Source organism: Eubalaena glacialis, chromosome 7, assembly GCF_028564815.1.
Source record: "Eubalaena glacialis isolate mEubGla1 chromosome 7, mEubGla1.1.hap2.+ XY, whole genome shotgun sequence".
NCBI lineage: Eukaryota > Metazoa > Chordata > Mammalia > Artiodactyla > Balaenidae > Eubalaena > Eubalaena glacialis.
Window position 1 is genome coordinate 111,920,529 of NC_083722.1, and position 25,391 is coordinate 111,945,919.

The window sequence follows — 25,391 nt, forward strand, 5'->3', positions numbered from 1 at the left end:
ACGGTCAGTCTCTCCTGGACGCTGGGGGACACTGCTGCCCCCGAGCCGGTTCTCAGGACTCTCAAAGGAGCACGAGGGGTGAGTGAGGCAGTGGGTCAGGATCATTCAAGGGTCCTGGTCCGAGTAGAGTAAGCAAGACGAGGATCGCAAAAAGAGGGAGTCCTCACGGCACGCCGCATGCTTTGATTCGTGGTTTGTTCTGCCCAGTGAGTGCCGGGCACGTGCTGGGCTTACACGTGAATCATCTCCCTTGGCTCCCACCCTCACCCCCGGGAGGGGTCGAGGCCTGCGTTTTACGGTCAGGACGACTGAGGCTTGGAAGGGACGAGCGACTCTCCAGGTCCACACCCCAGGGTGGTGGGTTGGGATCTGGGGCTGTCCTCTCCTCTCCCCATCAAGGGTGTTTCCCCAGAGAAGAAAGTGGGTGTTTCCTGCAGCGGATGTTTTCCCTTTGGGAAGAGTCCAGGACCATGGGGATTTTTGGATGAAGTGCACCAGGGGATCAGGGCAGCTGGGCCCCAAAGTGGAGCCCACAAGCTTTCCCCCGAGTCACTGGCAAAGGGGGAACTTCTGGGCCAGGCCACCAGCGTGACCTTCCGAGCCTGCCGCTAATAGATCACCTTGTCAAATCAGGAGCCAGCTGTCCCCGGGGGGATGCAAGTCTCCTCTCATTAACCAAGACAAATGAGATTGCCCGTTGCCCCCAGACCAGAGGACACATCCTCCGAACCGTGAAATCTGTTGCTGCTCCGGGCTTCGGCAGTTCTGATTGACATCCTGTGATTCGTCTGCCACCCCCGGACCACGGGCTTACCCTCCACGTCCCGCCTGACAGCCTTCTGAAGCAGTCTCACAGAATCTTTGTTTAAAATTTAATTGACACATTCTTGTAATAATATGTCTGTACGGTTCAAAATGAGAGAGGGAAAGGGCATGAGTGGAGTCTCCTCCCGGTTGCAGGCGGGCAGCCAGTTAGCAGAGTTTGTGCATCTCTGCGGGTACGCACACCCCAGTGGGTCCCTGTGTTTCACACATGTGGGAACACGCTCTCTGTGCTTCCTGTTTTGTTCTTTTGGTGGCCTGTTTGTTTTTGTGGGTGGGGTTTAGTTTGGTCATTTTCCTTTGTGATACCTCTTGGTGCATAGGACTAGGAAAGGCCTCACTGCAGGCCTTGGGTCAGGTGAGGCCCAAGGGGGATGGCCCTGGGTCAGGTGAGGCCCCCTATGGGGATGGGCCTGGATCAGGTGAGGCGCCCTGCAGGGATGGGCCTGGATCAGGTGAGGCGCCCTGCAGTGATGGCCCTGGATCAGGTGAGGCACCCTGCAGGGATGGCCCTGGATCAGGTGAGGCGCCCTGCAGTGATGGCCCTGGATCATGTGAGGCCCCCTGCAGGGATGGGCCTGGGTCAGGTGAGGCCCCCTATGGGGATGGGCCTGGATCAGGTGAGACCCCCTGCAGGGATGGGCCTGGGTCAGGTGAGGCCCCCTGCAGGGATGGGCCTGGGTCAGAGGAGGCCCCACTGACTGGCCTTTGGGTCTTCCCAGTGGTTCCCTCTTACAGACCCCAAAGACAGCCTCCTGGAGACCACCCTGGCTGAGGGGGAGGAGGGGACCCTTCCCTGGCTGGAGTCACACTGTCAGGGCGCAGAGCACAGGGCAGTGTCCTGTTCTGTGACTCTTCTCCCAGAGCGAGGCTCCTTGACAGGTCACAGGTTTGTGTCATGGCAGCCAGTTCCTGATGGAGAAAGTTTGAAAATCATTATAGCCAGCAGCATGAGATACCCAAGGCTTGGAGCACAGACGGGCTTGTGGAAGATGACAGCTCCCCGCTCCAAACGTGAGAATGCCAGACCACCCCCCCCACCCCAGATCCCGCACATCTGGTTCTTACTCCATTTTCAACAAGCTGGGGTATATTTAGCCTGGCGAAGAGACAAGGAGGACAGAGTCTCCTGGCCCCAAATGCTGTCTGTGTTCAGATCGTGGTGGAAGCAGGAGAAATTGAGAAACAAAAGCCCTGTGCATCAGAACAAGTCTCAGTGGTTAATGGGAGGTTTCATGGGGATTGTCTCATGCCCCCGGACATGCTCTGGGGAAGGCAGCACTGCAGCCAGCCCTGGGGACAGAGGGGAACCCTTGGGAACAGGTGTCACACCCTGAGCTCGCCAGGCCTTGTCCCCGGGCTGCAGGTTAACCCAGTCCTTTCTCTGGGGAAGAACCCGACATCCCCCTGGATTTCTGCCCGGGGTCAGGGCGGGGACTCAGCCTGCGCAGAGGGTAATCCTCTAAATGACCTTCTCTGCCTGTTGCCTGGAGGTTGTCCCCTGGGGTCAGGTCCGAGATGCGGGAGCCATCCCCAGTGCTTCCAGATGCTTCTCCACCCCCCCGCCCCGCCCGCCAACCAGGGCGCCTGGCCAGGTGGGGCTTGAGTGGCCGCTGTGTACCCAGCACTCATGCCAGACACGTACCATCTTATTTCCGCCCCCCCCCCCCGCCACCGCTTCCCATTTACAGACGAGGAAATGAGGCCGATTGTCTCGCTCAAGGTCAGCGTGAGCTCTGGCTCAGACGGCAGGCGTGGCAGGATGCTCCCTTCACCCCGAAACTGCCCTGGATCAACTCTAGCCCACTTCCCATCTGAATGTCACTCTTCTGCTTTTAGTCACCAGAGTCCGGAAGGCCCTGGAGCAGAGGGGTGGAGAAGGGACACGGAAGGGGTCTGGGGAATGGCCACTCATTCAAACTTCAGGTAAAGTTAGACTCAGGAGTCAGGGCTTAGCTAGGTCATGAACTGGCCCCTGAATCTGGCAACAGTGATGCACCGGGGGTGTTGTTACCTCTGTAAGGCATGCGGGCTTCCTGTTGTCTGCCGGGAGGTACACTCTCCCCCACCCCAGAAACTCTGGGCTGTGTCCCGGCCATGCACTCCTGCGCCCACGGAGGCCTGCACTTCTGGCCTCCTGTGCGCGGGTCAGCCTGTTGAGCTGCTGTAGAAAAGCGAGTGTAATTACTTCCCTCGTGTCAAGTCTTTTAGTGGCAGAAGCTTAAAAATGATCTTCGGGAGCCATTAAAACCTTTTGGATCAATAAAGGCATTTGTGCAAGTCACTAGCACTTAAAGTGATGGGGCTGCAGTTAACCCAGGGGCAGGCCAAGGACACGTGACCGTCCGCTCGCTCGCTTGTCGGGGATGGACCTCACTTCCGGGAGAGTCATCCTCTTTTGTAGCTGAGATAGTTTGGGGCTCCAGCTGTCACCTGGTTCTGCAGGTTACCTCCTTCCTGGGGTCCCCACTCTGAATGACATCGGCGTTTGCTCAGTCAACCAAGGAGTGTTGGTGGAGCTTCTCCTTGGGGCCGGAAACCAGAGGGCAGTTAGGGACGAGCTCTGGAGGAATTAGGTGTCACGCAACCTCCTAGCAGCCCTTCAAGCTTCGTTTCATTTTCTCCATTTTAGAAATGGAGACACTGAGGATCGTAGACCTTCTCTGGGATTCAGAATCAGAGTTCGAATCCCACTTTGCCCAGCTCTGAGTCTCCAGGACCGATTCCCCCACTTCATTACCTTCCGTTTCCAGGGCTGGGGTCCAGCGACTGTGTGTCAGTCGTCATGGGTCTCGGCCCCCAAATTGTCCTCAGGCGATGTGCCCTGGGGCCCCGTTGAGTCGGGGTCACTGGGACCTCTGTGGTGGCACAGACCTGACTTAGCCTGTTGGAGTCACGATGAGGGTGGGGTCTCTCCTCCAGGGGGCCCGGCAGGGGTCGCCCCTCTCCTGAGCTGGATCCGGGGCTCTCTCCACGCCCCTGCAGGGTTGTCCGAAAAGTTCGGAACACTTACTCAAAATGGCATCAAGATCTGTAATATCTTGCATTCCATTTCCTTTTTGGGTGAGCCACTGCCCCTCACTCCTCGTCTTCCCGTGGACACAGGTGCGGGGCTCTCGCGGTGTATGGCGCTGGGGGAGGTGATGTCAGGAAGCAGCAGCAACCTGGACAAATTGATGTTTCGGGCGTGGGGTCTGCTGGGCTCCCTCCGACCCCCCTGCTTCCTCACCACGTGCCCTCAGCACCCTCCTGAACCTCGTCGTCCTTGATCAACCTCTCGCGCTGCTCAGTTTTCTAATGGAAAAGCTAATGAAATAGACAGACCCTAAAAGAGCAGCAGGGAAAGTGAGCGTCTCGAGCAGCTGCTCAAAGCATCCTTCCCCGCGTGCCACCTCTTTTCCTTCTCTGGTCTTTGTGGGGAAAAGGCTATAAGAAGCACCTGATTTTTTTAGCTGTGACATTATTGCCATCAAAGGTTTGTCTCTACCCAGTTGAGTCTTGTTGGAAATGTGGCCAGAATTTACTCTGCTGGTTTAGAAAAAGAGCTGAGGGTCAGGGTGGTGCCAAGATCTCTCACTGTGGCTCCTTTGAAAGGGAGGCTTACACGTCAGGTGTGTCCGTGTCCCTGGTCCTACGCTGTGGGGGTCGGGGACACTGCACCACCTGGGCCACCGCTCAGACCAGGTCAGGCAGAACCTCTCAGGGTCGTGCTTCTCTTGACTCAGGCTCCCTGCCCCTCCACCTTCAGGGCGCACACGAATGCCGGGGGGTCCCGTGAAAATGCAGAGCCTGAGCCCTGGCAGCTGCCGGTGCTGCTGGTCTGAGGACCACATGTAAAGCAGGGGTCATGGAACGTCAGGAAGGGACAGGGCCTGATGGGGGCCACGCCTGCTGCCAGTATACCAGCAGGGTGCAGGGAACAGGACTTCAAAGCCAAGCGCCGTCTTCCTGTGGAGACCCGGGGCTCAGGGCCATAGGCTGTCGGAGCTGCAGCAGGAGAGTCCCCGCCGGAACTCGGCGACTGTACTGGGACGGGAAGGTGGGGGGGCAGCTGAACTGCTGTGCATTATCTGGTCCCTCCAGGGACCAGACCCTTGCACTGTTCATTTCGTAAAGCAAATGCTTGTCCAGAAACGGCGCTCCTCCTCTTTTTTTCCCGTGAGGCTCTTCTTGAAGCTTCCCATGGCTGCACAGAGTTCCTGTTAGTGATGCAGGGAAGACCGCTTGCTCAGGGACAGAGGGCAGGGCAGGTTTCCCTGTGGCCCTCTCCTAGAGGCAGCGTCTCCCCTGGCTGCCTCGTGCCCACACCCACCCCGGGAAACTAGAATGAGGACGGCATGAGCCTCAGCCCGCCTGGCCTGATCCTCGTGGAGCCTGTGAGCGGTCAGTGTCTCTTCCTGGGGGTAGAGGCCTTGGCACTTCGGGGTGTGAATGTTTGGGTTGAGAGGTGCCCATGGTGGGAGCAGAGACCGCAAGGGTGAAGGTGAGTCTGACCCTCCACGAACAGCTGGCAGCGTGCCCGCGTCCACGCAGAAACGGTGCCCGGCTTGGACAGTGGAGCGGACCCTGTACAGTCTCTGCCTTCACGCCTGCCGCGGGGCAGGTGCCCAGGCGGTGTGTCCCTGGGCCTTTTCCTGCTGTCGGCTATCTGATGGGGGAGTGGGTAGGAAGCTGCTTGCCGAGAAAGAGCCGTGTCCTTGAGGAGGCCGTGCTGGACGAGGCAGGCAGACGGGCCAAAGTGGGCAGCGGGGTCTGGTCGCATCACACACGGCCTCCCCAGGCCGTGACTCCCACTCACACGTGGAGTCAGCTGAGAGACTCCATGTCCTTCAGGAGGCCGTGGCAGGGCATCAAGGACAGCGGAAAGTCTAGGATCAGTTTTACAAGCTTTGGGATCCACGTCGTTTTCCCTAATAACGTTGCCCTTGGGCCGCTGTTGCTGGAAGGGAAAGGGCAGCTGCACCCCAGGCCTCTGCCCCCTTCCAGCTGGCCGTGTGCAGTGGCACTGAGCCTCAGTGTCCTTGTCTGTTACACGAGGGTAAACCCTCACCTCACAGCATTTGTGTCAAGATTAAAAGACTGGGCACCTGGGGCTGTGCCCAGCACACCCAGGGGTTGTCACTGAGTGGATGTGGGTGCCCTCCCCGACGCAGGGTGCCAAGAGGCAGCACCTGTCAGCTCTGTGACACGCGCCCTCCGCGCAGACCGGGGATTCGCTGCTCGCCACCTTCCGTGCAATTCTAATTTCAGCGTTTCTCAGCTCGCTTTGGAAATAGCATCTTTCATCCCCGGGTGTCTGCACAGCCCAGAAACGGGAGCAGCCCCCCTCTGCAGGCAGACGTGTGAGATCCAGGTTCACGCTTTTCCTGGGTAAACACCAGATCCAGCAGGAGGGGGTGGGAAGGCCTGGACCTGAGCCAGGACCACGTTCAAGGAGCATGCGTCAAGCACCTACCGTGTGCCGCTGCCTTTGCGCACAGTGGTCCCGGGGGGAGCTAAGGGAACAGGCTCAGTGCTGTGCAGCTCTGCGTCCACGCACCTGGAGCCACACGACCAGCAGTCAGGTCGGTGTGTCCCTCGGCGCCGTGGCTGTTTGTGCCCCAAGACAGTCGGCAGGTGCTTCCCGACCAGAGCGTGTCCTACCTCGTCTCGGGTGACAGGGTGCTTCTGCCCCTGCCGTGTTTTCTGAGGGCCTTTGAGAGCTGCTTGTGCACAGGCGCTCAGCTGGGAGCTCCTGCAGGTCATGCAAACTCATGACCCGGGAGGGATCTAGGGAGAGCAACTGCACAGAATCGGGAGCAGCAGAAAACAGACGTGGCGTCGCGCTGTCACCACGCGGCCTCCCCTCGCCCGGCTCACCCACAGTGGCCCAGAGCCAGACAGTGAGGCCGTCTGGTCGGAGAGAGGAGGGTCCTTGGGTGCCCAGCCCAGGATCAGGCCTGGCTGATGTCCAGTCTGGGTGTCCCTTTCCTTAGCTGGCCCCGTGGGCAGCTGGGTGGGGGTCCCACTGCACTCACCCTGACTTCCCTCCCACCTAGGTCCTTGCCGCGAAAGTTCTCAACCTTGTCCTGCCGAACGTGTCCCTGGGCCGGATCGACAGCAGCACGCTCTCACGGAATAAGACAGAGGTGAGTCTTTCTGAAGACCTGGGGCAGCTGGGGCTGGTGGGGTGAGAAGGCACCAGCCCCGGGGGGGAAATCCAGGTTTTAGCTCTGCCTCGGCCGTTTACCACTATTCAACCGAGGCTCTGTGCGAGGTGACGGGGGCTTGAAGACGTGTGAGATGCTGTCTGGCTTTAGGATTGGGTGGGAAGGAGTGGGTGGCAGTGCTGCCTGAGCTGTACCCATGTGTGCAGAGGAGCTGACCAGATGAAACTCTGTGTGTGTCAGCCAGGTCTCTTTTGGTTGTAAGTGACAGAAACCCAACTCAAAGTGATTTGAGCAAAAAGAGGGATTTATTGGTGAGTGTAACTAAAGGCTTCAGGCATGGCTGGATCCAGGGGCTCAGAGTCTTGTTCACCATCTCTCTCCCCACCTCTCATATCCCCTGGTTTGGCCTCGTTCCCAACCAAACTTTCCCCAAGTGGAGGCAAAGCTGGCCACCAGCAGCTTTACATGAGCAACTGCAGTGGAAAGGCAGCACCTCTTCCCAACAAAAGTCTCAGGGCTGGTTCTTATTGGCTGACAGTCTGGGTTATTGGTCCAGGAAAGCGGGCGGCATCAGTCCTACCCAACCTCGTGGCCTGAGAGCAGAGAAGGGCAGTTCTGTTGGGGGGCGGGGTGGATAGGATCGAGGATGGAAGAATGGATTCAGGCCAGGCCACGTGTCCACTGGGTTGGGAGCTGGAGGGGGATCAGAGGAAGGGTTTCGTGGCAGAGGGAACAGCACGGGTGAAGATCTCGGCATGAAGAGCCTATTTGCAGAACAGCCAGGAGTTTGCTTCGGCCACAGTGTAGAGGTGAGTGGCAAGGGGTAAACTGAGGGCAGGTCAGGAGGCACCGCTGTGCCAGGGGTGGGCTACTGCCCTCAAGCAGAGCTCGCTGCCCTCTGTAGAAGCAAAACCAGCCCAGGAGGCGTAGCAAGCAGGGTGAGGCGGCCTCGGGGGAGATATGCTGGGGGTTGTGCGACGTCACCGTCACCGCCTCTGGGACCAGACACCAGGTTCAGCATGAACGACGGTGCACCTTGCCGCCAGGTCCATGCAGAGACCGGGGTTGGTCTGTGAAGGTGCTGCTCGGTGAACCAAGCCCCTCCCCTTTAGTGAAGGGCCAGCACCTCATCCCCTGCCTGTGACGGGACCCTTACGCTCCGTGCCAGGCTTGTGTCACGTGCTCACCCGTGCGCAGCTCCCGTATCGCAGGGGAGCAGACTTGAGGCTCGCCCATGTGCAGGCACATGCCTGGGGTCACCCGCTGATGGGACTAGCCTCAGAGCTTAGGTCAGTGGGTCCCCAGCCCACTCCGTCTGGGGGGCAACCACCCAGTGGACGGGCGGCACCCTAGGCACCTGGAAGGGATGGTCCTCAGGGTTGAGCACATCACTGTGCTGCTCTCCTGCCTCAGCCTCCCACCTTGTGTCAGGAGTTTGCAACCAGGGAGTTGCTGGCTGCCTACGGACCCTGGAGAGTGGAGCGGGCGCCTGGCATCCCAGTGGCCTCCCCCGCTTCCTTGGGGCGTGAGCAGTGACTCTGGCTTCATTGTACAATTTGGCCTCCTGGCCCTTTGAGCCGCTCAGAGAGCAGGCAGCTACATGGGAGTCATCCCTCACGCGTAGGAAGGGACAGTCACAATCAGGGGTCAAAGCCCAGGCCTCCGAGGGCCAGCTGTTTATGAATGTGGCTTGTGTGGGCCCTGTGCGGGGAGCCTGAGGTGGGCCAGTCCGCCCAGTCATCCACCTTCCATTTGAATTTTAATCTAGTTTTTAAAATATTTATTTACTTGGCTGTGCCAGGTCTTAGTTGCAGCATGCAGGATCTTTAGTTGCGGCATCCGGGATCTAGTTCCCTGACCAGGGATTGAACCTGTGCCCCCTGCATTGGGAGCGCAGAGTCTTAGCCGCTGGACCGCCGGGGAGGTCCCCAATCTAATTTTAAAAGCAGTAACTCCCAAACCTATATCCTGGGGCCAAATTTGACCCACCAGGGTCAAGAATATTTGAGTAAAGGAAGAAGATTTTCATTCCAAAAGGCAGATCTGTGTGGTGAGAAGGCACAGTGTTAGGACCCAGAAAGACCGAAGCCAATCATGACATGAGTGAGATCAACATTAACCCCATTTCAGAGGTGAGGAAACCGAGGCTCAGAGGTTAAATAATTTGTCCGAGGTTACACAGCCAGTCAGGGGCAGAGCTGGGATCCGAAGCCTTTGATTCAAAGGTCCATGCTCGGATGCCTCCTCCCAGCTAGTATTTACAAGCGTGAAGCTCTTTCTCCTGATTTGTAATTACTGGTCCACACAGCCCACGGCTGGAGACCATCGCTCTGTGTGCAGGATCGCTTAGGAAGGGGAGTCGTGTGGGCAGGGCCTCCTCCACCCGCCGCAGCCAAATAATGGCTCTGGCTCAAACGTGCAATTTCCAGAAAAACCACTGATCTGTGCAGCAGCTGTGCTAGGACAGCAGTGGGCTGGAGGGGGGACCTCCCTTTGAGAGGAAACATCGAGGTGCAAATCCGAATTGTTTATCTCACCACCTGAAACTACGCGGGCAAAAAGGAAGGAAAGAAAGATAATGAAATGATTCCAAACCCTCATTGTTTGAAAGCAGCAAATTTCAGAGCTTCTATCTCCTTTTTGAACTAATGGAAAATTTCATTGAAGGCCTTATGAAAAACAGAAGAGTCTGGGTGAATATCCAGCATGCAGGCTCCCCTTGTGTGCTCATCGCCCCCATCCATGGTGGCACGCCGTCCTGTGTCAGGTTTCTGACAGGCCGGGTAAGCGGGGTGACTCTTTAGAAGCACTAATAAATTTCCCTGCTGGGAAGGCTCTGAGGGTGGACCCCGGGTAGAATAAATAGGAAGCGGGAGCTTCCTGTCCTCGGCATCGAGCATTAGCCCCTCTCCTGCCTTCTCTCTGAGTCGCCCTTTCAACATTCTGCTGAGCTTTAAAAATAGCAATGCCGAGGGGGAAAATGTGTTCAGAAAAGGCACCTCCCAGATCCAACACCGGGTGTCTTAAGGCCCATCTTTAGCTGAGACATTTCCCCTGGAGCCCTGCAGCTATAAAAGCCTCAGGAAGAAAAGAACCATTTGCTTCACAAGCTTACTGAAGTAGGACCTGGGGGAAGGGGCTGCAGGCTGGGATGCGGGGGGCCTGGCGGGCTCCCGGGAGGATTCGGAAGTCGGCTGTGTCTCTGGGGAAGTAGGACGTTTGTTTGGGGCTTGATGTGGCAGCCAGGACTGCCAGCATGACACCCTCACTTCACAACAGCGAGCCCTCAGATGCACAGGCTCCCAGCATGTAGGAGTAAAGGCAGAAATGCCCGGCGTTGTCTCAACACCACCCGGTGCACCGTGCTGCGGCCCTCCGTCTCCCCATCCACGGCTCCGGGAAGTCAGTCTTAATATCAGTATTTGCATTTGGGAAACTTAGGCCCAGAGAGGGCAAGTCACTTATCCAGGGACACACAGCTACTAAGTAAGGATTTGAGCCTAGGTCTCTCATGTCCGAGCCTTAGTTCTGAAGTGCTCCTGGAACTGAAATCCTGGGAACAAGCAAGCGGCTGCTCGGCCTTTGTTGTGTTTGTCTACACAGAGTCCCCAGTCAGCACATTGGCGTACTGTACTGACATACTAATCATTCCACCCTCAACCACGGGTTTTCGGAATGTGATGAATCCCTCCCACTCTGCAAAGCCTTGAATGTTCTAAATAGTTCTCCGGCCAAGGCCGCCGAGGGGGAGGTGTGAGGAGGAGGTGCTGAGGAGCTCCTGACGCCCCCTGCGCACCATCGGTGACCGTCCGCCCGCTCACAAACAGGTGCCCTGCTTCCCTTCCAAGCCCCGTCCTCTGGCCCCATGTCCAGGTCTTCTGCTGGGAACGTCCACTGTTTATATATTGAGGCAGTTTGTCTTCTAGAACCAAGTCTCTGTTCTCTGTAACTGTGCTGGGACGCCCTCCAAGCGTCTCCTGGCTGGTTTACATTCATGCCTGCCGGCCATATGGTGAGTTCCGGGCACCCAGGGAGCTGAGAAGGGGCCGGCTCTGCTCCCTTTCATTTCTGTGGTGGGTTCCGCTCCAGACCACCGCCCCCCACCAGTATTTGCGGTGTGCCTACCTCAGGGGTCAGGCCACTGTTCCCCTGTTGGCTGCGTGTCTTCTGCCCACACGGCTGGGAGGCCACCTGCCGTGGCCCTGGGAAGCTCCTGCCAGCTCTGGGAAAGCTCAGCCATGCCTAGGCGTTTGACTCATCGTAACCAAGGCTAAAGATAGGCTGAGCCTCCCATGCTGCCCCCAGGACACAGCCTCCCAGGAGCCCCTCTGAGAGCCCGTTATTACTTTCCAGTATAACCTGCTTGCTTAGCTGATCTTATTCTGTGACTCGCCATCATTCATAGCGCATATCGCCACAGAAGACTTGTCTATTTCGGGCAGCTGATAATTTACCAACGCCTTAAAAAAAAAAAAAAAAAAGGAGCCATGGGAACATCTCTTGGCGTGGGCTTCCGTGTGGGGTGGCCGGCGGGGGAGTGTGTGAGCGGGCCTAGCTCAGGCCGGCGCCCTGCATAGGGGTCCGTTGATCTACCCCTGCTCCCAGCCCTCCTTCCACCGGGACCCTGGCAGAAACAGCTCTGAGCTCGAGAGAGGCGGGTCCCTGAGGTCAGCGGCTGTAATGGCAGCAGAAAAACCAGGGCCTCTGTGGAGAGACTGTCAGGGGCAGTTCCAGCTGCCAGCCAGGCCCCAGACTAAATGAGGCACCCCCTGCCCTGCAAGCCCAGCTCTTCTCTCTCCCAAGCACCTTCACGGGTCCAGCAAGAAAGCAGCTGCAGGCCGGGCAGGGCTCCCCCACCACAGTCTCAGAGATACCACTGGTGACCTCGCAGCAGGCCGGGAGATGAGGGTTGGAGGCCCATTTACGTGCGGATAGGGTGCAGCTGACTTGCCAAGGCTTTTGGGATACCGGCCAAGCCGTATACGAGCCCCAGACAGTGCGGTCTGACCACGGGGGTCTCCTGCCCCAAACCTGCCCAGGGGATGCGTGGCTCCTGACAAGGGGATAAAAGTGACATGAAAGCCAGGACTGCGGGGAGAGGAGAGGTTAATTTCCATAATTCAGATTGGAGCTTTCCCTCCAATTTTAATTGTGGAAAATTTCAAATCTACAGAAAAGTCGCCATAGTAGTATAGCATACACCCGTATACTCCTCCCCATAATTCACCAATTGGAAGTACTCTGCCATACTTTCTTTATCTATGCTTAAATATGAAATATCAATATGGACATATATTTTAAATATTTTAAGATTTATTGTGGTAAAATATACAGAATATAAAATTTGCCATCTTAACCAGTTTTAAGTGTACAGCTCAGTGGGATTAAATACATTCACATTGTTCATCCGTCACCACCGTCATCTTCAGAACTTTCTCATCTTCCCAAACTGAAACTCTTCCCCACTGAACACCAGCTCCCCAGCCCCTCCCCCAGCCCCTGGGCACCCCCCACCCCGTGAATCTGACTCCTGAGGGACCTCACAGTGTTCGTCCTTTCATGACCAGCTTATGTCACTGAGCATAATGTCCTCAGGGTTCATCCATGTGGTAGCAGGTGTCAGAATTTCCTTCCTTTTTAAGGCTGAACAATATTCCATGGTCTGTATAGACCATGTTTTGTTAATTCATTCATCCTCAATGGACACTGGGTTGCTTCCGCTTCTTGGCCCTTGTGAATAACACTGCCGTGAACATGGGTGTGCAAGTATCTTTTCAAAACCCTGCTTTCAATTCTTTTGGGTTTATACTTAGAAGAGGGGTTGCCAGATTGTTTTGATATGCATTTCCCTAATGATTAGTGATACTGAGCATCTTTTCACATGCTTTATTGGCCATTTGTATTGATATATCTTCTTCGGAGAAATGTCTATTCAAGTACTTTGTCCATTTTTTAATCAGGTTTGCTGTTGTTGAGTTGTAGGAGTTCTTTATATTAATAACCCCTTATCCAGGTATATGGTTAGTAAATGTTTTCTCCCATTCTGTGATAGTGTTCTTTGATGAACAAAAGGTTTTCATTTTAAGGTAGTCCAGTTTATCTATTTTTTTCTTTTGTTGCTTATGCTTTTGGTGTCATATTCAAGAAATTATTGCCAAATCCAATGGCATAAAGTAGATTGTTTTGGCTGAAATTTTTTTTAATGTTTGTTTGTTTGTTTATCGATTTTGGCTTCGCCGGGTCTTAGTTGCAGTACGAGGGATCTTCGTTGCGGCATGCGGGCTTCTTAGTTGTGGCATGTGAACTCTTAGTTGCGGCATGCATGCGGGATCTGGTTCCCCGACCAGGGATCGAACCCAGGCCCCCTGCATCGGGAGTGCGGAGTCTTACCCACTGGACCGCCAGGGAAGTCCCCTGAAACTTTTGAAAGTAAGTAAGTTACAGACCCTGTGGTCGTACTTCAGCATGTACTGCCCAAGAGGAAGGACCCAGAATGAGGACATCCACGCACATCCCATTCTGTCATCACACTTTGGAAAAGTAACAGTAATTCCCTGTCATCATTCCTTTCATTACCTCTCACCATCTGGTCCATGTTCTGATTTCCTCAGTTGTGACCGACTTTTGATTCCAAGACATGAGACCACGCAATCTTGCTGTTTTGTGACCAGCAGTTGTGAACATGGTCCTGCAAGACCCCAGTGATTCTTTCTTGTTTCTCTTATTATTTATTCAATCCCTTGGCCTGTGAAAAGGTGGCCGTGGCCCGTGTGATGAGGTGCAGAACGTGGGTCTGCTTTTTCCCTTCCCTCGGTGACCACTCAGGACCTGTGTCTGGTTCCAGGGTCACACCGCAGGGACCTCCACTCCCAAGGCACAAGCAAGGTGACCCTCTGCATCATTTCTGGTTCCAGTGCCCTGTGGTGGGTTTGTGCAAACCGCCTGCACCCACCTGCCCAGGGCCTGACCTGCCGGCCCACCTCCGGGCTCAAAAAGCAGATACAAGGATGAACAGGAGTTCAAGCCTTAGTAGCAAAAAGTACTTCTCGGGAAAAGATGTTCGGTAATTCACATGCCCTTGATCAGTGGCAGTTTATACATGTAGGCTAATCCCGATTAGTCCTCTTTCTATCCAAAGTGGAACTGCAGGTCCTCATTTCTGGTGGCTCTCCTCTGGTCTGGCTCAGGGATTTCAGTCCCCCAGGGCGGGGCGCCTGCCCCGGGTTGGGGTCATAGCGGGAACTTGGGCCTCGGTAAACAGGGCTTGCTTCAGTCGGCCGTGCTGGAGAGACTCTGTGGAATCAGGCAGGACCCTTATGTCCCCTCCCCACCCTGCAGGCGGCACGTCAGGCCAACAGACACGGTGTCACTCGCGCTTTGGACCAGGCCCTGTCTTCGGGGTCACATCGTGGGTCTGTTAACAGCGGGCAAAGAGGCGGGGGCGGGGGGAAAGCATGAGCTTTCCAGCAAGAAGTCCGGAGGCGAGGCCTAGGAGAGGTTTCCTCTTGTCCGGCTCCCTCTGCAGCAGTCCTGCCGTTCAAGCAAAGGCGGGGGCGAAGACATGGTCTCTGCAAAGACCTGCCAGTTCATCTTCGGGTTCCCACAGGTTTCTGGCTCCAGAGAATACTTGGGTAGAGTTGTCCTGCTCTCCCCAGTGTGCCGGGGAAGGCTGTCTGATTTCTCTGGGGTGAAGATGGATGGATGAAGAGAGATGGAAACGGTGGAGGAAGGAGATGGGAATCCCAGGTGGCCCTGAAGCAGGTGGCAGATGAGGTCTCCGTAGGCAGAGGGAGGGGATGGGCTGGAAGGGGGTCAGGAAGACCGGCTGCAGACATGTCTGTAGGTGCCTGGGAGGCAACGCAGGAGGTTAGGCCTGCTGGGCTGGGCCTCTCTGGGAAGTGTGAAATCACGTGGGCAAGGCACTCGCCTGTGCTCAGAAGCCCCCCACCCCGTGGCAGGCCGTGAGGGGCGGCAGCACGCTACGGTCCTCACCAGGGATGTACCCGTTTCTCGTCTGAGGCGTGCTGGTTCCCTGCAACTCCACGCCCCCTGGCCGCTTGAACCCACAGGACTCACCTTGACTTCCTCCTGTCTAAACATGTAGCACAGCGTGGTGAGAGGTTGGGAATGCTGATGGTGGGGCCCGACTGCCTCGTTCTTATCCTGGCTCCGTCCCTCACTTGCTGTGTGACGTTGGGTGAGTCACCCAGCCTCTCTGAGCCTCAGTCTCCTCATGTGTAAAATGGATAATAATGACAGTCCCTGTGAAGGGGTCCTGCGGAGATTCAAGGAGCAAGTACATGTAAAGCACTCAGCACGGCACCTGGCATAGAGGTGAGGGCTCAGGGCTAGTTATTTCTAATACTGTTCTAATTAAAAATCTAATTTTGAGTCCATCCCAGAACAGCTTTTCAAAAAAGAGGTCAAGAGATCTGACTGGGGGGGGGTGATTCCTGGATTTTGCTCAACCAGAAGTTTAAGAACGCTCCCAACTGTGGGTTGCTTCCTGTGCTTCGGGGCAAAGCTTTTTCAAAAGGCAGGCAGCCCAGTTGGCTTGTTCCCAGCTGTCGAGTCAACCTTGCCGAGAGCCCTCAGACCCCCGGACAGGGAAGGTGCCAGAAGAGGCTGGGGCTCGGGAGAGGACCCTTCCTCGATGGGAAACCCAGGCTGAGGAGCCTGACGCCCCACCTTGCTGCCCCGCGCTGGGGTCAGGCAGCCGCACGGCATTAGCCTCGCTGTGGGGCAGACCTAGCCTGGGCCCCAGGGTGCACATCCATCCAGACGCCTGGCGTCCTCCGGGGCATGACCACCGTCACCCCCATTTCACAGATCAGCAAACTGCATCCCAGAGAGAAGAGCCTTGCCCATATCACACAGCTGGGAAACGTCAGGGCTGGGTGGTCTTCCTCACAGGGTTTCCTCCCAAGAGAAAAGACTTCTCGTTTCAGCCGGTGGACACACCCCCAGAGGTTGGTCACTTGGAGCAAAGATGCCCTGGCTTGGTCCCGGGTCCACAGCCTCCAGCTGATGTGTTCGCGGCTGTGCTCCAGAAATGGGGGGCAGGGGGGCAAGAGAGATCGCCAGAGACCGAGTCCTTGTTGTGCTTTTAACTAAACTTGTGCTTTGAGACCTCTGATTCACGTACAATTGTGAGAAATAACTCAGAGGGGCTGTGTGCCTTGCCCAGTTTCCCCCAGAGCTGACATCTTGCAAAACCACAGGGTTATGGCGACCAGGATACCCTCGGGGGTGAGTCAGGCTGTCCCCACAAAGACCCCATGTTGCCATCTTGTAGCCCCACGCCGTCAAGCCTGACCACCACTAGTCTGGTCTCCATTTCTCTGATTTGTCCTTTTTTTTTAAATATAAATTTATTTATTTTATTTATTTTTGGCTGTGTTGGGTCTTTGTTGCTGCGCGCGGGCTTTCTCTAGTTGCGGCAAGCGGGGGCTACTCTTCGTTGTGGTACGTGGGCTTCTCATTGCGGTGGCTTCTCTTGTTGCGGAGCACGGGCTCTAGGCTTGTGGGCTTCAGTAGTTGTGGCGCACAGGCTCAGTAGTTGTGGCTCGAGGGCTCTAGAGTGCTGGCTCAGTAGTTGTGGCACACGGGCTTAGTTGCTCTGCGGCATGTGGGATCTTCCCGGACCAGGGCTCGAACCCGTGTCCCCTGCACTGGCAGGTGGATTCTTAACCACTGCGCCACCAGGGAAGCCCCCGATTTGTCCTTTTAAGAATGTTGTGGAGATGGAATCCCACAGTAAGTGATCTTCGGGCAGCGACCGTTTGGTCTTTGGTTTTGAATGGGCTCAGGCTGCTGACCGGTGCTCTGGGCCTGGCCTGGGCTGGGAGGGAGAACGCTGTCCGTCTCCTGCCTGGGGGACAGGACACGACCCTCCCCCACTAGGAGAACTTTTGGTGGATTTAGGTCTTAAGCCCTCAAAAGCAAAGGCCCTGGGGTTGGGCCGGGCTGGTTACCTTAGGGGAGGGTTTGGGCTTCTGAGCCTGTTTCCCTGAGAGGAGGTGGTCCCTGTCCTGCCTTCCTGGCAGCCCCTCTGCCCCCGTGCGGTGGTGGCTAGCACGGGGGCCTGCCCTTTCCCCGACACAGCTGGCGGCTCCTCCCAGGTCTAGAATGGGCCATTGTGTACACAGCGCCTACGTACTCCAGACATGGAAAAAGAACCAAGAGTGGGAAGCCACCTGGGCCGTCAGAGCAGTTAACCCGGAGCCGACTCCCTGAGGGGCTTTGCGGCCGGTCAGCAGGGCAGGTGCCAAGCCGCTCAGGAAGGAGGTGGCCTCGTGGGCCCTGGCCCTGGGCGTTCGTTCACAGGGACACCCAGCAGCCAGGGCTCTCTGGCCCCGCGGCCTCTTCCCGAGCAGCCCTCCTTGCAGACCCTGAAGGAGCCCCTGCCGCTCCCGTGTTCTCGGCCCCCAGACTGGTGGCCCGGCCCCGCGGGAGGCCCGCCGTCTCGGCTGCAGGAAGGGGCTCGCTCATTCATCTCGTGTGGCTTTTCCCAAGTGGTCTGGCTCGCCTGCTTCGGAAGAATCGGGGTGGTGGGGGGACCTGGGACAGCCTGTCCCTCTCCAGGTGGATCCGGGACCCTGGATGAGGCCCTGCGGGGGGTCATCACAGGGGAGACGCGGCCCCCGCCCGAGAGTCAGATGGAGACACAGTGGACACTCAAGCCTCCTCACGGGCAGCTGACCCTCTGTACCCTCACCCCTCCTGACGCCACGCAGCTCTTGGAAAGAGAGCTGAGGGAAGAGGCGTCATGGACCGACCTGGTCCAGAGAGTTCTGTGGGCATGTGTCCCGTCTCAGCTCACAGCAAGCAGGCCACTTACTGTCCGCTCGGGGCAAGAGGAGTGAAGCCAGGAAGCCAGGGACGGGGCCCGGGTAGCCCCACAAAGGGCATGGTCAGATTCTCAGCCGCAGGCGGGGCCGGTGTCAGAGGAGGTCCCGGCAGGCTGATGGCTGAGGAGGGCGGGCCCGGCCGCTGTGCACGTCCGGCAGAGGGGCAGCCGTGTCCACAGGCGCAGGGGGACAGCAGACCTGCCTCTCAGGCCGGCAGGCAGCCTGCTGGAGCCACGTCCTGAAGCCCGCAGGGGTGTCCTGCCCAAGCCTTTCCCGGGCCTCATTCCTGCACAGACAGCCCTGTGACCCGGCAGTCGTGGGTGCCCCTCACCCTCTTCAAGCAGGGGACACTGTGTCAGGACAGACAGACAGACTTAGAGAAAACAGAATCCACTCAGACTGACACCAAAACAGCTTCCGAGCTCTCCCTGTGTGAGATCATCAACGCGAACATGTGACGCTGCTCGCGTGAAAAACCCCACGGATTGATGCTGAAACCGTCCCAGGGCACAGGCGTGGATGGGGGGCCACAGAGCAGGCTGGAAGCAGGGGCAGCGTGGCCGGGCTGACCGGGGGTCCCCACCCCGGGCCCGCTGACGGGGTCGGCTCTTCAGAACCGAGTGGGAGGGGCTGCGAGGGACTGACGGGCTCCTGTCTTTCCTGGCGCAGGTGGACATCTACAACACAGACCCCCTCATCTGCCGGGCGGGGCTGAAAGTGTGCTTCGGCATCCAGCTGCTTAACGCCGTCTCGAGGGTGGAGCGGGCACTGCCCAAGCTGACCTTGCCCTTCCTGCTGCTGCAGGGCTCTGCCGACCGCCTGTGTGACAGCAGGGGCGCCTACCTGCTCATGGAGTCTGCCAAGAGCCAGGACAAGACGCTCAAGGTGAGCAGCCGCCCCACGTCCCTGCGGCGGGGAGAGTGACGTCCCTCTAGGCACCTGCCCGAACCCTTGGTTTAGGGCTGGCCTGGCCCCCGGGGAGGCACGTCCCAGGAGCACGGGGTGTCTGTTGATTCCTTGGGAGCTGATCGTTCATCCGGTCAAGGAAAGAACCGCAACTGGCCTCCGGGCAGAAAAGGTCGTCTTCCTCAGAGAGCGTTAGGCGTGTCAGGCACAACAGGACGGAAAATGCTGTTTCGGGTGGAGCAGTTCCCGAGTGTCTGGCTGAACCGGGAAGACCCCTGGCTGGAGGATGGGGAGAGAGCAGGTGCACTGGCTGTGTCCCTGCCAAGTGGCAGCGGAGCCTGAAGGTGGCTCTGCGTGGTCGGCTGGGCAGGCCGCCTCCCCAGGGCACACGCGCAAACAGACGTGTCCCTGGACAGTGCTGCCCCAGCTTGGGCACGGCCGAGTGGACGCCCCGGTCGAGGGCCACCTCCCGCTAGGTTATAGGGAGCGCGGGCTGCTCCCCGCAGGTGCCACACCTGCTGCGTGGGGGCCGGCACTGGCGCTCAGCTCTCTGCCCCGAGCCCGCTTGCCCCTTTGCGCGGTGCTACAAAGGCTCTCACGTGTCCGCACTGTCCAGCGCACCCCCGTCGCGTCTAGGAGCGGCAGCCCCTGGCCCAACACCCCTGCCAGAGGGAGGCCCGGACGAACAGCAGGAGGAAGGAAGGGAAGGAAACCCGCTCCCATCACGGCGGGAGACGGTCCCAGCCGCAAGTCCCACGTTGGCACACCCGAGAGAGAGTTGAAATTCAGAAAAAGAATTGAAATCAGGGTCTCGAAGAGATATTTCCACCCCATGTTCACGGCGGCCAAGAGGTGGATGCAGCCCCAGTGCCCACTGAGGGGAGGTGGTCCGTCCAGGCAAGGGGGTGTTCTCCAACCTTGAAAAGGGGGAAGTTCTGACACCTGCTGCCACACGGATGAGCCTGGAAGAGGCTGTGCTCAGCGAAATGAGCCGGTCACAGAAGGCCAAATAGTGCGTGATTCCACGCACATGACATATGCAAAGTAGTCAGAGCTCACAGAAATAGAAAGTAGAGGGACTTCCCTGGCGGTCCAATGGTTAGGACTCCGCACTTTCACTGCCGGGGCCCTGGCCAGGGAACTAAGATCTCGCAAGCCGACTGGCGCAGCGGAAAAAAGAAAAAGGAAAGACAGTAGGGTGGTGTTTCCAGGGGCTGGGCGGAGGGCACGGAGGAGGGCGCTGTAACGGGGACAGGGTTCAGTTGTGCAGGGTGAGAATATTGCACCGCGTGCAGAGATACTTAACGCCACTGAGCCGTACACTCGAAAGTGGTTACGATGGTGAATTTCATGTTATATGATTTGTACTACAGCTTAAAAAAAAAAACAACTTGGAGATAGCTGTTAGAAATCGCTGAAATGGCAAGTAGGCAGGTGGTTATACACATGGAGAGTTCAGGGGAGGTCTGGCTGGAGATACAGATTCTGAGTCATCAGCACACGGGTGGTTTTTACAGCCAGGGGCCTGGACGGGGCTCCTGGGGAGAGGGGGAAAGAGGCCTGACCCCGCTTCGGCCGCAACAGCCTGCAGCTCAGGAGGGCGGCGTGCTGCAGTCTTGACCGAGAGGCGGGAGGAAGACCAGGAGGGTCGAGAGCTGTGGGAACCACGGAGGAAGGTGTTTCTGGAAGGTTACCCTGGTCAGCTTTTGAATGATGCTGAGAAGCCAAATCCTACGAGAGTGAAAATGATCCCCGGCCACAGCGACGTGAGGGCCGTGGAGCTGGTGCCAGGACCACCACCGTGGGCGGGTGGGAGTGAGGGTCCGCTGGGGCAGGCTGGGGTCCCACAGGGAGGAGAGGAGGCGCAGGTGGGGCAAGGCTGGAGGGGGAGTGGCATGGAGAGGGGGCAGTGGTTTAAGAAAGGATCTGGTGAACATGTTGGGACCTCTCCAGCTGTTTGCAGCACCACCTGCTGACCAGGCGTGGGTGCGTGGAGAGGGAGTCCTCTCCATCCGCTGCCCGGCCGCCTTGCCCGCATGTGTCACTCGCGGTAGCCGTGACTTCCTGTCTTTCCTAATTGCAGATTTACGAAGGTGCCTACCACGTCCTCCACAAAGAGCTTCCTGAAGTGACCAGCTCCGTCTTCCGTGAGATAAACACGTGGGTCTCTCAAAGGACAGCGGCGGCAGGAACGGGGTCCCCGCCCTGAGTGCCCTGGCCAGCCGTCGGGCCACAGTCGGGGAAGCAGGCAGAGGAAGGGCAGGAGCTGGCTTCTTAGATGTGGCTTGCCAACAAACAAACAAAAATCACAAATTGGAGGAATCCCTAGCACAATTTACTAAAAAAAAGAAAAAAGACAATCTTGTCGCACATCAGGCCGTCCGCCACTGGATCTGCCTTAAGTGGTGGACACTTTATGCAAAAATAGGAGGTCATAACACTTCCCAGAGAATGTGCTGGAAGGCCTTAGGCCGCAGAGCCCTGCCCCGCCTCTCCCGCTCCGCAGGGTCCCAGGACCCCCACTGCAATAACTGGAGGGGTCCCCTCCCGCCACCCCGCGCCCCGCCCTCACCGCCTCAGCTGGGGCCCCCCTCTGGCCGCCGGATGGGGGCGGCATCCACTTCCCCGGCAGACGCTTGTGCCGCCGTGGCCCAGAACACGCCTGCACCTCCTCAGCACATGTCCACCCGTGACCCGCGTTAGCGCCTTGTCCGCCGGGAGCCTGGGGTGGGCTGTGGGGCAGGTGGGGCTTGGCCCAGAAGGGGCACCCTCGCCCCCTGCCCTCCGTGGGGCACGTCAGGGCAGCTGTTCGTCGCTGGCTAGTGTCACCTGGGGCTCAGAGGACGGCTGTGTTGGAGATGGAATGGCTCGTGCGTATAGCGTCTGTTCTGAAGCAGAGCCGGGTGGGGGGTGGGAACCAGGGGGCTTGAAGGCATGGGTGCCTGACCCCCCTGTACAGCCCCGGGGGGCGGGCCTAGGAGCCCCGTGCGGGACAGGCCTGTCCCAGCTCCCGCCTGCCGGGCCACAGCCTCCCTGGGAGCCTCGGTGCTGGCAGCACAGCTACCTCTGGTGGCCGGAGAAGCTCCCCACGCGGTGGCCCTGCCTACGGCTGCAGGCCTGAGGCCACAGCAGCCCCGCTGCCTTTCTCGGTGCCAAACCCACGGCCCCCCACCCCTTGGCCCTCAATTGCGCCAGAGGTAAACGGGGTCACCACCCACCCAGGGGGTACTTTGACTTTGAAATGGGACTCACTGTCAGGTCTTGAGGCCCCACCTGCAGATGTGGCCGTGGTGGGGATGGAGCCGCCAGGGCGTGGAACGCTGGGGGAGGTGCGGTCCCGCCACCCCAAGGCTTCCCTGCCTGACGCGGAGGCTGGGGGCTAGGGCTCCCCACTCCTCCTCCTCCTCCAGCAGTGGGAGCTGATGCCCCACGTGTGCCCAGTTCTTCCGGGTCTGGTTCTGGGTCCACCTCCAAGGGCCCCCGAGCTGCTCACCCCCAGCGACGGTCAGCTGGCGGGGGCCTTGGTGCGTGTCCTGCTGCCCCTGCCCCTTGGGAGGGAGAGGCACCCAGGCACCCATCCCCGGGGAACGGCGCCTGGGTCCCCACAGAGAGTGGCTTCATCGCCACATCTTATTTCTCTGGCTTCTCTTTGGAGGAGAAAAACGTAGAAAATGCAAAGAGAGGTCAGCCTCACCTGCCCAGCTGGGCAGCCGTGAGAAAGTTCCTGCTCTCGGGCTAAGGAACGACAGAAACTCCACCCACAAACCCCAGACACCCAGCCGTCCCACCCCGCAGGTCACAGCCCGCCCCCCGCCCCCCCAGAAGCATGCCATGGCAAGGCCGTATCCCAAATTAAATACCAGGCACGTGGTTTGACCAGTAATCTTTCGATGCATGAATTTATTTATTTGAAAGCTCTTATAGAGGCATATTCAGTCACCTTTACAGATCTAGTTAAAGAATCGCCTACATTTAAAAGAAGTTATTTGAAACCAGGACTGTTTCCTCATCTGGGAGGGGGCACAGGGCACGCCCACCTGCCGAGTCAGGGGTGCAGGTAGCAGCGTCTGGAGGCCCCCGGGGAGCACCCTCCCGTCCTTGCTGCACCGAGCGAGTCTTGAACTGGGGTCACCCTCCATGTTGGCGGCTCCGTGCCGATACCTGGAGCGCCACCGCCTTGCCATCGCCGTGGTGCAGGGGAGCTGGGTTTGGAAAGGAAGCGAGGTCACACATGGCCTGGCCTCGAGGTGACAGGAGGACAGAGGTCACAGAGGGGCCCTGGACATGCAGCCTATCCAAACCACGCCTGGGAGGACAGACATATTACTCGGGACACTGGGCCCAAGCACGCCTGTGAACTCGGTGCCGCCTCGTAACTCAGAGGCCGTGCTGGGCCACACGAAGTGGTTTCATGCCTGAAAAAATCTCTAGGAAAAGATGCCACCTGCAGCCACTGGAGGTCCCAACCCCGCCAGGGCCCGTTCCTTTGCCGGGATGGGGGGTGGTGACCCCACCTTCCCCTTGGCTCCTGGGGGCCCTGGGGCTTGTGATGAGAGCTCTGAAAGATGCTCTGGAAACCCCGTGCAGGGCCCCACCCTCCTGCTCTTTCCTTCACCAACTGCTGACATCAGCCTGTTAGGATCGCAGTGATTTTCCCAAGCAATTTACTGCTTATTGTCATTGCTGCAGCTCAGCCACCTCCCTACACGTAAGCTGTTAGTGGGGACCCGTGTATCAGTTTAGAACTATTAAAGGACCAACGTCTGCCACAGCTAACCCTAATAAACCACATGTTTTCTGACGGTGTCGTCTGCCTGTCTGTGTGATCTGACTGCAACGTCCCTTGCGGAGAGACCAGCGGCCCTTTGCGAGGCTGCACTGGGGGTCTGGGCCGGTCCCCCGATACACCCCAGTACGCGGAGCGGACTGCACGCCAGCTTTCTCGTACAGACTTGGCCACCGCCGCCGCCACCAGGGGCCGGGCCGCCCCACTTCTGGGCTCCACGGCTGACCCTCCTCCACAGTCCCACATAACTTCTGACAATTTAGAAACAAGTTCTGATCTCCCCCCACGTGGCTGCACCTCTGCCTCGCCCACCTGAGCGCAGGAGACCCCAGCTCGGGCGGGTGCCTGCACCCCTCCCCCCGTCCCCCCTGCGCCTGACCCAGAAGCAGAGGCTGTCGGCTGCCTGTCTGTCCAGGCAGACCATCTCCCTCTGGCCCCACTGGCCCCAGGGCTGTCACTGTCCCCTCCTGCCAGTGGCCACAGCAGCCTCCTCCGGGTGCCCCATCTCCCCGCTTGTGTCCCATTGGTCTTTTCCCACATAGCGGCCAGAGCGGGTGTTCAACGAGTCAGGCGGTGGCCGTTCCCACTCCAACCCTCGTGGTCCCATCTCATGCAGAGACGGCCACGGCCCTCCCAAGCCTGCAGGCCCTGGGCCCGTGGCCACACGCCAGCCTCTCTGTGGAGCCTTCCCACCACCCTGTGTGGAGCTACCCACTCCCTGGCCCCCGCCACCCCTCCTGCAGCACAGCCACTGCCGTCTGACTCGACCGCGTTCTGTGGACCCTCGGTAGCCCTGTCCCACCGGAGCTGAGCTGCGGGAGCTGGGTCCTCGCGTCAGACCTCTGTGTGCTTTCCAGGGGTCCCTGGTAAATATCTGTCCAGGCAGGGAGGGGGTGGGGGACCAGGGCTCTCTCTGGGCCAGGCTGGAGCCTGGAACTGGGGTTATAGGCACAGGGCCCACTTCTTGGTGGGCGCCCGTGCCCTCACCCAGGCCACACCTCCAAGGGCCCCCTTGGGTTTAATGCTCTGCTGTTGCTGGCTTGAAATCAATCTTTCTGGGCACCATTCTCCTCCCGAGTTCTTGGACCATCCTTACGATCACTGCTCTGGACTCTTCCTTGGGCAGGTCGCCCGTCTCTACGTCACTTAGTTCTTCTTCTGGGCTTTATCTTTTCCTTCGTCTGGAACATGCTCCTTTGCCTCCTCGGTTTGTCTGAGTTGCTATTTGTATTTTATGTCTGTTAGTTAGTTTCTCGACCTTGGAGAGGAGGCCTCTAGGAGACGTCCTGTGTGTCCCAGCGGTGCTCTCTCCTCTCGTCACCCAAGCTACATGCTCTAGGGGTGCCCCCAAGAGGGCTGCGTGAGCCCTTCTGTGGCAGGGGGCTGACTACGTGGGGCGTCGGGTGGGCCTGGTCGGCCCCTGGCCTGGCTGGTTGCCAGGCCTTGCCTTGTGTGGATGCCGCTGGCTGCTGGTTAGCGGGGTCTGGTCACGAGGCGGCGGGTTGTGGAATCCTAGGGGACCCCAGGCTAGTGCTGGCTCACTGGTGGGCAGAGTCGGGGTCCAGAAGACCCTGGGATGTTGCCTACCCACTGGCGGGTGAAGCCAGGTCCTGGGGTTAGTGCCGGTCTACTGGCAGGCGGAGCCGGGTCCTGGAGTCTGGCTGCAGGGCCCAGGGGTCCCAGAGCTGGTGTTGGATGGCTGGTTGGGGGGGGCCGGTTCCTGACACAGTTGGGTCTGGGGTCCAGGGTGTCCTGAAGCTTGCGGTGACCTGCTAGTGGGCAGGGCTGGGGCCCAGCTGGTCCCAGGGCAGATCTGGCCTGCTCTGGGTGTGCTGGGTCCACAAGCTGCAGGACTGTGGTTTTCTTTTCTTTTTTTTA

At 58.4% G+C, this 25,391-nt stretch overlaps 1 protein-coding gene across 3 annotated transcripts in view; it reads left to right on the forward strand.

The window, feature by feature from the left end:
• The window catches only part of MGLL (monoglyceride lipase), a 102,778-nt gene extending 79,250 nt beyond the window's left edge, over positions 1 to 23,528 (forward strand). For 2 of the 3 annotated variants that reach the window (XM_061197358.1, XM_061197357.1), the window contains exons 6-8: positions 6,861 to 6,950; positions 18,491 to 18,706; positions 20,811 to 23,528. In XM_061197358.1, coding sequence (XP_061053341.1) covers positions 6,861 to 6,950; positions 18,491 to 18,706; positions 20,811 to 20,936 — 432 coding nt within the window. In that variant the 3' untranslated portion in view covers positions 20,937 to 23,528. The remainder of the gene's footprint in view (positions 1 to 6,860; positions 6,951 to 18,490; positions 18,707 to 20,810) is intronic. The other variant, XM_061197359.1, reaches the window with a different exon arrangement.
• Positions 23,529 to 25,391: the final 1,863 nt, after the last annotated feature.